The sequence below is a fragment of the Papaver somniferum genome, unplaced genomic scaffold, assembly GCF_003573695.1.
Source record: "Papaver somniferum cultivar HN1 unplaced genomic scaffold, ASM357369v1 unplaced-scaffold_137, whole genome shotgun sequence".
Lineage (NCBI taxonomy): Eukaryota > Viridiplantae > Streptophyta > Magnoliopsida > Ranunculales > Papaveraceae > Papaver > Papaver somniferum.
In genome coordinates, this window is record NW_020622934.1 from 15934763 (window position 1) to 15947230 (window position 12468).

General features: G+C 35.7%; 1 protein-coding gene across 1 annotated transcript; it reads left to right on the forward strand.

The window, feature by feature from the left end:
* The first annotated feature begins 11269 nt into the window (after positions 1 to 11269).
* LOC113334967 (hydrophobic protein RCI2A-like) lies at positions 11270 to 12109 on the forward strand. Its single transcript, XM_026581191.1, has 2 exons — positions 11270 to 11576; positions 11703 to 12109. The coding sequence occupies exons 1-2, from the start codon at positions 11496 to 11498 to the stop codon at positions 11784 to 11786; spliced, it is 165 nt and encodes a 54-aa protein (XP_026436976.1). The 5' UTR covers positions 11270 to 11495; the 3' UTR covers positions 11787 to 12109.
* The last annotated feature ends 359 nt before the right edge of the window (positions 12110 to 12468 follow it).

The window sequence follows — 12468 nt, forward strand, 5'->3', positions numbered from 1 at the left end:
AGATGATTGTGAACATTCAAGAACCCCATAGCAACGCGTACTACTGCCTATTCTTGAACTTCCTTCTTTGTGATTCACCAACATCATTCTTGTAAAAGCTACAAATGAGCTTATAAGATAATTAATCCAAGAATCCAAGTTCCCAAGTCCAACAGAAGTAAAACGAGTGCGACAAAATGGAGAAAATTACTGAAAAACAAGATACGGGACAACGACAAACCTCAACTCATTCAAATTTAGGATTTCTCTTTACAATTTTTAATAGAATTCAAAGAGGAAGAGAATTCAAAAAGAATGAGGTCATTCCGAGTTCAGACGAGGAAGTTATGGCCAAAACAAATTTACCGAATATCGACGTTGTTGATGGTGGATTTTTAACAAAAGGTAAAATCGTAACCTTGCACATCCCTGATACAGTATTCAGATGAATATTGAGAATTGTCTCTCATTAAAGCGTGAAAGCTCATGCCACACCTCTGATCGAGCGTATTGCCTCTCAAAATATCTTCAGAAGTCTCTGATCGAGTATATTACTTCTCAGAGCATATATACAGTCTCTCAGCTGAGACCACGACATATTCCATTAACTGAGCAATTTCAATAATCACTTCTGTAAAGAATCGAAATGATTGTACGGCTCTTAGATGTATTACTCACTAGTATAGAGCACTACGTCTTCAGGACGTCGCAATGTTCCCTGACTTTACAGAATAAACATTCAAATCGAGCGTTCTGCGTCAGCTAGCTCATACCTCGATTTCTGAATAATTATAATGCTCCTAGACAACATGCCTGCTAGTATAGAGCCATCAATTAATTATTTCTAGTCGCAAAATTCATCAACTGAATTCCTAGAAAAATACTCTGCATTCCGCATAATATTTAATTACTTCAAATTTATGGTTATTCCCAGCAGAATTCCATGGGTTAGTAATAAATATTTAATGTGTGGGCATCTGAGCCATCGAGTAAGCCCCAAAGAAACGATGCAAGTGTATTCAGCAAAAAATGCACTAACGAGCATCTAAATGGTCGGTCCCACGCTCCTCCCTTTATTTTATTATATTTTATTATTTTCCTTGATCCCATGAAAATCCCTTCAATTGATAGAACTCCTTCGTCTCATGTTATTTCCTTCACATTAAGGAAATTATATGAAATTACATAAAATTAGGTAAGGTGTCACGGGACCGTGGTCACTAGCCGGCCAGCCATGTCCTAGACGTAACCGGTCCACACCTTGTAATTCCTTATTTTTTATTAATTATTTCCATTGTCTCATGGAAATTCCTTAATCCTATTAAATTCCTTCGTTTCATGGTATTTCCTTCACATGAAGAAAATTATACAAGCATAAAATTAGGAAAAGTGTCACAGGACCGTAGCCACTAGCCGGCCAGTCGTGCCCTAGTCCTGACCGGTCCCATACCTTGTAATTCCTTATTTTACTAATTATTTTCATCGTCTCATGGAAATCCCTTAATTTCATGATATTTCCTTCAAATCATGAAAATAATATAAAATTAGGGAAGACTCGGGGACCGGGCCACTAGCCAACCGACCATGCTCTAGACATTGCCGGTCCTACACGCCCCTTATTTTATCATTATTCATTTTATTATTTCCCTCATCTCATGGAAACTCCTTCACTTCAAGGAAAACTCCTTAGTTTCAACAAACTCCTTGATTTCATGGTATTTTCATAAAATCATGAAAAATAATATAAAATTAGGAAAAATGTCATGGACCAGGCTTATTGGCCGGCCGGCCATGCCTTGGCCATATCCGGTCTCACACTCCATGATCCCTTATTTTATTATTATTTCCTTCATTTTATGAAGTTTCCCAGTTTCAACAAAACTCTGCTTTCTTCGTATTTTCTCTAAATGTTTCTCAAACGCTCGTCAGAAAATACCAAAACTCTCAGGACTGAGACGCGGACACCATGGTGACACGGGCATGCCTCTATGACCGACCATGGCCAGCCTAAGGCTTGCAAGAAGCCGATCCCACACTTATTCACAATTTTGACCTAATTTTCCATCAATTGGTCATTGGGTCCAAACTCTCTTCAATTAACTTGAGACTTGCTCGAGCGACTAGCAACTGGTCCCACGGTCACCAAGGGACGGTTTTATGACCCCTTGTTTGGTCCTTCATCTCTTCACAATTAATTAGGTTTTATCACCTAAGGTTGAGAGGAGTGGTAATTTAATAAATGATTAAACCAACATTTAATCATCCTTTCACCCACTGGTCTTCAAGAGACTTTGGTATATTTTTGCTCACTCGAGCATCTGGGCACTACATGGTCAATTCATCATCCCAAGTCGGTCCCTCCTTCACTCCGTGGGTGATTTTTAATAAATCAATAATTGGTCAACAATTGATCAAAAAATTAGGGTTTCGAATCCAAAGCTCTGCAAAACATAATTCTGAGCAGATTCAAACACTAGTAATTTTACGTTGATATCATGATCGACATTTAAATTAGTTATACTCGTTCAGTTGCCAGTATTTTAATTAATATTTTATTTGGTTCTGTTACCAATAATTCGTCGAACGAGCAACATTTTCTCAGATGAGCAATATTTGCTCAGACTAATGAATATTGGTTCAACTATCAATATTCAACAATTCATCGAATGAGCAGTACTTGCTCACCTTAAAATATCAACGTTTACTCGAGAATTATACCTCTGTCTCAACAGACATGTTCAATTCATGAATCCTAGATCATTTGCAAATCATGTTCGACTCAGCAATACAAAAACTCATCGTCTCATCAGGTCAACAACTGACTAATTAAATACACGTCTGCCTTGCAGACTCCACAATCACGAGACATCAATCGTGTCACATGGGGGGATATTAACTAGGATTTTGGTCTGGCGGTCTACGGCACATGTATTCATCCACGATGAGAATGTGAGCAAGTCGTGCAATTAATTGAAGGAGTTATCAAAGTAGTGGATGGAAAATCAACCAAGTCTCCGCACGATGAGCAACTGTTTTTGAAACGATTTACACTTCTCCACTCTTTGACTTCAGCAACTGTCACACTTCATGGGATCATGGTGTCTACTACTTTTGCAACATAAATAGTTCTCTGAACCGATGATTGAATAACAGAACAATTCTTGCCAACAAGACAATGTTCATACGATAGACAATCTTTTGTCTATTCATCGTCTTAGCAATTACTCTCAACTGAGTAAATTCAATCATTCATAAAATATTTTCACGCAAAATACACAACATCAACAATCCTTGATCACCATTGATCTCACACATTTCTCAGTTTCCATCCTACAAATCAACCCATCCTCTGTTGTGGCCGAATTGACTCTGGAACGTCCATTGTCTTGGTTTAGGCCGGAATCCTACAGATTGATCTCTCGAATTCAAAGCACTCCCTTTTGCAGTGCATGTGTGTGAGATTGAGCAATTGGATCGATTAAAGGAGTCTCCTCCGCACGGTCGTCTCCTCAATTTCGCAAAAACCAGCAAATCGTTTTGCCCCATCTACAGATGTCAAGTATGCATATGGGTTTGCAAACGAATTCTCGTATCCTGGAGCAGTATGCAAACGGGTATGCGTACTTAAACCCCTGGATTTTGATTTTAAATGATGTTATGCATACCTGGTATGTGTACCATGTAGTCCAAACATCCCAAACTATTATTTTCAAACCTAAAACCTTAAACAAAGATCAAGTTAGGTAGAAATGAACGATAAGAAAGGTACGTGGATCATTATAAGTTCTCTAATCAAATAAGAGAACAAATCTTGCTCAAGTTTATAGACACACCTTTTTAGAAGAATCCAGTTGAATTCTACAGCCTTACCGAACATAATCTGTGCGCCCCAATTTTCGTGCTTCCCTCACCGCGTATATAACAGGTCATTCCTTGGTGAGGATGCACTTACAACACAGTCAAGTTGTGTTGAGGTCAACAACGTATTTCTCACCACAAGTGACTTTTGTATTATCATGAAAGAGATCGCTTTTAGAACCTTTGACATCCAAATCCATATTTCCAAAAAACTCTTAAGTTCCAACATCATGGATACTGCCTTCTCCATAGTCATGGAATTTTCTAGGAGATCATTCCTTTTCACACTCAAAGCGTCATTGACTTTCTTTGAAACCCACTTATGAGTGCGTTTAGAAACAACCAGAACCTTCTTCTCGTTACTCTCTTCGAGATTTCTCGAAAGAGAATTGGATTGACTATTCTTTTTCAAGTTAGTCTTTCTCCAATTGGGAGCATCGGATATTGTCTTCGTCTTTATGAAGTTATCCTTTTGATAACAATTACGATTGTGAAAGGGCTTTGTATGACGTTTATAGGCAAATATAGGTTTATCACAGCAATGATTCCTTTGCCTAAAGGTTGGACAGTTACAGCCTGTAACGTTAAGAGGATTAGTCTTAATGTATGATCTTGGTTTCACAACTTCTTGTGATGCCCAAACAAGAACATAATGAAGTTTCTCATTCCTTATACGGAAACGACATCTCCTTTCCAGGTGACCTTTGTTTTCTCAATAGTGGCAAACATAAGGAATGTTCTTACCTCGATCCGTGTGTGCTGACTTTGGAGGTTGATATACATTGCTCTTTCGAACCTTAACTGCCGGTGAAGGTATTTCACTTTTTCCATCAGTGGAAACCTTTTGTTGAGAATAATCACTAGCCTTGACAAATTTTACCTCTTTGCTAATAGTGGAGCATCTATTCCCTTATATCCCAATCCTCGTGTATCACGATGATTTTTACTTTGTCCTAGCATAGTGGTTAACTTGCTTGACTAGTGTTGAACTTTTTCAAGTCATCTTCTAACATCTTGATTTTATCAAGAGAAACAACTAAATCAACCTCAAGATGCGAGAAAAACGCTTTCTCTGTCATCAAAACTAACTTGTTGAGAATTAATCCTTGCTTCAGATTATGCAAGTTTCTCTTCCAACGAAAAGTACTTTTGATAAATATTATCACATTCAAGTGACTTCATACGTAGGTTTTCCTCAGAATCCTTGAGGATCGATACGTTAACACAATTCAAAACATAAACACCTGCATAGTATCTTTTCAACTGCTTGTTTTTCCGACAGAGAGGAGTCAGAAGAGGTGTGACATGAGAAGTTGTTATCTTCTTCTTTTCCAACGAATTCAAAACCTTAACATACTCTGAGGCATCCTCATCAACTTCTCTATCAATATCTGAATCACCTTTATCAGAAAGTTCATCCAACTATTCTTCTAGGAGTATTTCCCAGTTATCAACAGTTTTACGTTAAGAGAATGTTTAGATATTGACATAGATGTGACAGTTCTCTCAGGTGAATCCAAGCTTTGAAAAACATCTGGTAATTTCTGAACTGGTACGTTATTAGAGATAGACTCGTCCATAATCAGATCGCTAAAAACACAGACTTGTAAGGTCTTTAACATGTTTCCTGCTCTGATACCAATTGAAAATGCGGGGTCTAACAACCACACCCAACAATTCGTTTGGTAATCTGAGAGGACTTACTCCAATACACTTTCTAGAGAATCAACTAGACATTCAGACTCAATCTAGAATAAAGTATATCAAAGAGTTTAATATCTCTAACTCTTAATTCAATCTGCAATCAGCAAATAGAAATCTGCGAGCCCGATTAAATATAAGAGGAATTACTTGAACGGTACCAAAGACCAATGTTCAAGTGTCAATCAATGTAAATCAACAACCAAAGGTTGGATATTCTAATTGATTGATCTTAACGCACAACCTATGATATTTCAATTATATAACAAAATATAATGCGGAAAAGAAATAACACAGACACCAGAATTTTGTTAACAAGGAAACCGCAAATGCAGAAAAACCCTGGGACCTAGTCCAGATTGAACACCACATTGTACTAAGCCTCTACAGACACTAGCCTACAACCAATTAACTTCAAACTGGACTGTATTTGAACCCTAATCAATCTCACACTGATTCAAGGTACAGTTGCGCTCCTTACGTCTATTATCCTAGCAGGATACTACGCACTTGATTCCCTTAGTTGATCTCACCCACAACCAAGAGTTGCTACGACCCAAAGTGGAAGACTTGATAGACAAATATGTCTCACACAGAAAAGTCTATAGGATTGAATAAATTTGTCTCCCACAGAAATAACCAAGAGTTTTTGTTCCGTCTTTTGATAAATCAAGGTGAACAGGAACCAATTGATAACCCAGACTTATATTCCCGAAAAACAGCCTAGAATTATCAATCACCTCACAATAAACTTAATCGACTACCGAAACAAGTTATTGTGGAATCAAAAACAATGAGACGAAGGTGTTTGTGATTACTTTTCTATCTTGCCTATCGGAGATATAAAATCTCGAGCCAATTATTTCAATTGTACTCAAAACGATATAAACAGCAATATCAGATCACGCAACTACAAAGATAATAGTTGGATTTTTCTTCACAATCCCAATGAAGTATTCAAGTCGTTAACCTACAGGGTCTCGAGAAGAAACCTAAGGTTAAAGGAGAATCGACTCTAGTTATGCAACTGGTAACACACAGGAGGTGTGGGGATTATATTTTTCAGTTGCTAGAGTTCTCATTTATATAGTTTTCAAATCAGGGTTTGCAATCCAAGTTACCTTGGTAACAAAGCATTCAATATTCACCGTTAGATGAAAAACCTGATTCAACCAAGCTAATATCTTTCAACCGTTAGATCGAAGTTAGTTTGTTACACACAAATGAAATGTACCCTCATTTAGGTTTATGTAACCGTACCTAAAAGTGTACACCATGTTGGTTCACAAATATTTAACCGAGGTTATCCATATGATTAATCTCATATCAACCTTATTCATCTCGACCATAACTAGTTCAAATGACTGAAATGAAACTAGTTAAAGAGTTGTTCAATTATTATAGAAAATTACAATTGAAACCAAATCGGTTTGATTCACTTGAATAAATCATGAACATTATATCCACGGTTTGCAAAGATTGCATTCCTTATGATTTAAATGTTTAAGCCCATGAACTGACCGATTTGACAAAGTAACCAACTTAAGTATGCGTACGGGTATGCGTACTTAAGTAACCCGATTTGAGTTTGTTTAGTTTCCAAACTCAACAAAAAATTTCAGGTATGCGTACTTAAGCAACCGGATTTAAGGTGACTAGTTAAGAGTTTGTAAAAACCAAATTTAGCAGAAATTTTCGGTTCAAAAACTTCCGCCAGTATGCGTACGGGTACGCATACTTAACCTGTCTCCTTCACCAATTTCGTATACACACATATGCATACACTTGGCTCCCGGTGGATTTATACACTAATGTGCGAACACATTATATATGCTTATATCCAAACACGGTTACATCCTCAACTCTTTATTTCAATCATTGAAGCATTCTTCTATAATGACAACAGCCGTTTTCACACACTATTAACATCAAAGCAATTTTCAAGATATTGAAATAATTCTTATCGAAACATTCCAAGCCTACATCAAATGATTGTATCACACAAACCATGTAAGATGTTACACGGAAATTTTCTCATGGTATAGGATTAACTTGGTCGAAGCGAAAGCTCACCAACACATATTTCGAGAAATATGTAAGTGAGAAATACTCAGATCGAAATCTCAAATGTGTATAGAGAAAACTGTATCTTAACACGACTTATGTCTCAATATAGGAGATAGTAGAAATAGACTTTCCAAGTGATATATGAGTTCAAGTATCCACATATCTTTTGTCGAAGAAGTTCTACAAGCTCCCCTTAGTAGTTCTTCGTCTTCAAATGATGAACTTTGTGAAATCTAATCTCAACTACACTATCTATGTCCTAGTCCGAGACATCTATAAATAGGCTAGAAATCAAGACTTATAGTTTTGATCACTAATATTGACAAACATGCTTGAGATAGCAACACACGCGAGTTCGACTGAGCAGTGCTCTAACATTATCTGTTAGAGGAAGATTGGTGTAAAAGTCTTCACTTAGGCTGAAGCAATTGTTAGGCTGTAAAGGACGTCAACGAAGGAAATCAATTGTCCAAATCCTTGCGAGGTTCAAGAGACATAAGGAGCACGGCTGTGGCTTAATTTCTCGGAGGGTGAATTTAGTCTCAACTACATTCCAGTTCGAAGTATAGCGTCTTAATACAGTTCGGTGTTCAAATCTGGATGAGTATCCGAGGTTCCTCTACAGGTGCGGTTTTCATCGTCTACAAAACTTAATTCGGGTTTTTTATGTTTTCCCTTTTCTGCATTATATGGCTTTATCTTTATGTTAGGAGTAGTATAAGTAACACGTAATCAATCTTAGTAGATAAGTCCGTATCAAATTTGATAAATTAAGAGACTCGTTCTTGTAAAAAATTTATCTTGAAAGATAGATAACAAGTTTTGTGCTTGGCAGAATTCAGATTTAATCATTTTGATATGACTAAATTGATATTGATTTTTGAGATCATCCAAGTAGTCTTATATACAATCAAGTTCACGGACTCTATTGTCTTGACTTTTTAGTTGTGAAGATAAAGAGATATAAACTCTACATACATAGTGTCAAGGATCTTTAAGTAAGTCTACTTGCATTTGTATTATGTTTTATCCATACAGGTTGTCAAACGAAAAAGTTGGTCTTGTACTTGGTATCCTCCTTTTAATAATTCATCTACATACCCATTTTTTCGGTATTAGTTTTGTCTTCCTCTTTAGCAATCACAAGATTGGTACCAGCAACAACTTCTCTAGTGTTGAATACAACAGAGGCATCAACTATAAAAACAATCACTACAACAACAATAACATAATCAACTCCAAAAATATTAAACAAAACATCAGACTCAAAGAGAAAAAATTGCAAGGCTATCACTATTTAGGACTCCTGGTTTGGATTGTATTTAGTAACTTTGTTACCTAAAATTGGATCATTGTATGATCCCGCCTCTCATATGTTTTTTTAGGTTTGAAACAAGTCAGTTCTTTCAGATCAGTGTCTTCTAACTCCATGACCATGAAAGGTTTGCTAGGTGTTAAAGAAATTATTTCTATGTCATATCATAAAAAAAAAAACAAAGATGGATTGAATAAATTTTTATTCTAATTCTCCTGTTTTTACAGGTTTTTTAATGGTTTGAAAGAAATTAGCTCTTTCTAAGCAATGCCATCTAACCTTTAAAAGAAAATGATCCAGATGGTTGTATTATATGGTGATTTTATTTGTTGTAACTCTAGAGTTGTTAGTGTTTTTGATTATTAAGTTTGCTTAAATTTCTCGATCATCTCTGTAAATATATGTTGCTCACATAATCTAGCTGTTCTTGATGAATCTTTTTTCCATAATAGTCATTGTAATTGTGTTATTGAGGATGTAATATACAAACATGAGAGTTTTGCACGAAAACGAATATGTTGTTGAGGATGTAATCTGTAATTGGGCTAATTTCAGATTAGAATCCATCTTATGTAATGTAAACTTCCTTTTATAAATAAATAAAAGTCTTCTTATCAAAAAAAAATCTGTAAATGGAAAAATTTTGCATGAAAAAGAAAATATATATACTAGGGATAATTTAAGGATAGAAAATTAATCAGGACACGTTTAAAACATCCTGGCTAAATTGGGGCCTATGGTGATTAATTGGGGCCTATGAATTTCTTCATTCACCCCATAGAGAATGATAAGGGGTGTCTAAGTTTGATGAAACTACCATTTTACCCTCTATGAAATTTTAATACTACCAATTTATACTCATTAAATCCTAATAACAAAACAAAAAAAAAACTAAATCAAATCAAAATCATTTCTATCTCCATCAAAATTAAGAATTCAAAATCAAACGAAAACATTGTGGATAATCACCAAATTCACTAAAATAGGTAATTTCTCGTTTTAGCTCGAATCAAGTACTTTTCTATTAACCCAATCCCTTAGAGTAGGTTTCAATAACATGTAATCACTCAAACAATCCAATTTTTTTAAATCAAAGTTTTTTGGGTTTATAACAATCGGTCCACGTCAATGCACTTGTAAATCGATTTCATTTAGAAACGGTTGTTGTTTATGACCATAAAGACCGATTGTCCTGGATGGGCATCCTAGTTGGAGGAAATTGATCTAGAATCGGTTTACGTTAATGCCCACATAGCCCGATTCTGGTATGGAAGAGATAATTATTTTTCTGTGTTTTTTTTTGGTAAGAATCGGACTACATGAGAACTTTTATAAACCGATTCTTGTTGTGCAATGTCAGGAATCGGTTTTTATATATGTATCGTGTAAATCGATTCTGGTTAATCCATTTTTTTTCCAGTTAATATCCGATCATAAAATGAATGTGAAATCATACCCGATTTCATTTCGATTACAAATGAAAAGTAAAATAGTTTTGTATGATTTTACCCAATTTGAAAACGAGTATAACTTTATACTCGAATTGAAAACGAGTATAACTTCTTAAGCGATCAGAGATTGAGTATGAAGTCATACTCATTCTTAACTCGGGTATAGAATGAATTTTAATTTTATTTGATGTTTAACGACACATATTTCACAGATAAAAAAAATAATTACCCACAATCGGTTTACGTTCATGGCCATATAAACCAATTTTGGATAATCGGTTGATTTTCATGTCCATATAAACCGATTATGGGTATATGCAAGTTTCAAAAAATCTCTGTATGTTTTTGAGGTTACAATCGGTTGATACCAATGACAACATATACTGATTCTGAGTTGGTGTTCTTCCAAAAAATTCAAATTTTCAAATTTTTTCATGTTAATATGATTCATTAACACAAGTTAATTTCACATCTAACACGATATTTTACCACTAATCATCCAAATTAACATTAATTAATCAGGAATAAATTAGCCATTAAGAAAATAGTTGGTTAAAGATTTTCCATTTTACTTCAAAATGTCTTTTTTTGCACGTAGTGATTGACCCAAATTAGTCCTTATAGACCCAGATTTAACCAGGTAAAACATTGGGAGTGTTAAAGAACTAGCCGATCGATAATTGCACGCAATGCGATAGCGATGGCTGGCTCTGTCGACCTTGATTACTGGATATCGGACTAGGAATGGTTTTGACAGGTAACTCGAACAATGAATAGCAAAGGACGCGTGTAAAGTATTCCATAGGTGGGTAGGCCCGTCACGAGGTATTTCAAACTTATTTTGCAACATTAAGATGAAAGTGGTTACAGGATCACTACTGGTAGGTAAATAGGTATACAGCTAGCACCAATACCCCAAATGGACCACGCAATCCAATATGATACTCTTTCTCTTGCATTTTATCTCCTTGTTAATCAAATGCATTGTTGCGTGATTTCATACTTGGAGAAGAGGAGGAGATGTCTATTTAACCAAGTGTCTGCTACTACCTCTTTTACAGCTTATTCATCTCTAAATTTCTTGGATAAAATCTTGTTAAGGGTAGTAACTAAAATTTACAAACATGTCAACAGCAACTTTTATAGATATCATCTTGGCAATTATCCTTCCTCCTCTTGGAGTTTTTCTCAAGTTCGGTTGTCAGGTACTTCATCTCTCTGCTACCTAGCTAGTTAATTTCCTAAGCATATTTCTTTTTCCTCGGCCGGCCTTTTCCCGTGCATTTTGTCTCGTACTTTCGAATTCCGACTAATTAACTTTTTGTGTGCAGGTGGAATTCTGGATCTGTCTAGTTCTTACATTCCTAGGATACTTACCTGGTATCATCTATGCTATCTTTGTCATCACAAAATGATGACGACGATGATGCCTCCTTCCGACACCATCCAGTTAATTTAGTTCAGTATTCCGGTATGCAGTTCTGAAAAAAAAGGAAATTAGTCGTGAATCAGTATTAATTATAATTCTTGGTGATCATGTATCCATTTGGTGTCTATACCTGCGTGTGCGCTCGATGACTCTTTTGTGTGGTAGTTAATTAGGTGTGTTCAATTTCTTTGTAATTAGTATAACTTATACAGCCCCATAAGAAGGGATGTTCATGTTTGTTCCTCATATTGGGTTTGAATTTCAATAAACCGACTTCGAAATTATTTCACCCGTCCATATTTTCATTTATTTGATTCTTCTTTAATATTGTGGTCGTCGGTTAAGATCCGATGCCAGAAAAGATATTTTTGTGATTTACTTTACATTTTACTATTAAAGATTTTTAGTTTTGTCTTTAGCTTTAGCTTTAGTTTTAGCTTTCCGTTCAGCAGCTTGGAATGGAGACTGTGAAGTTTCACCAATTGGTCACTGTCAGAGCAAGTCTTACGGTGGAATCCATCCATCTTCCATCTTCCACACCATCTCAGCACTTGGAACCGTGGATGAAAGCGCAAGTGTAATGGTGGAATAGTAGAAACGTTATTCTTAATGGAGCTAAAAAACAAAATTAAGAATGGAGCTAAAAAAACGTAATTAAGAATGGAGCT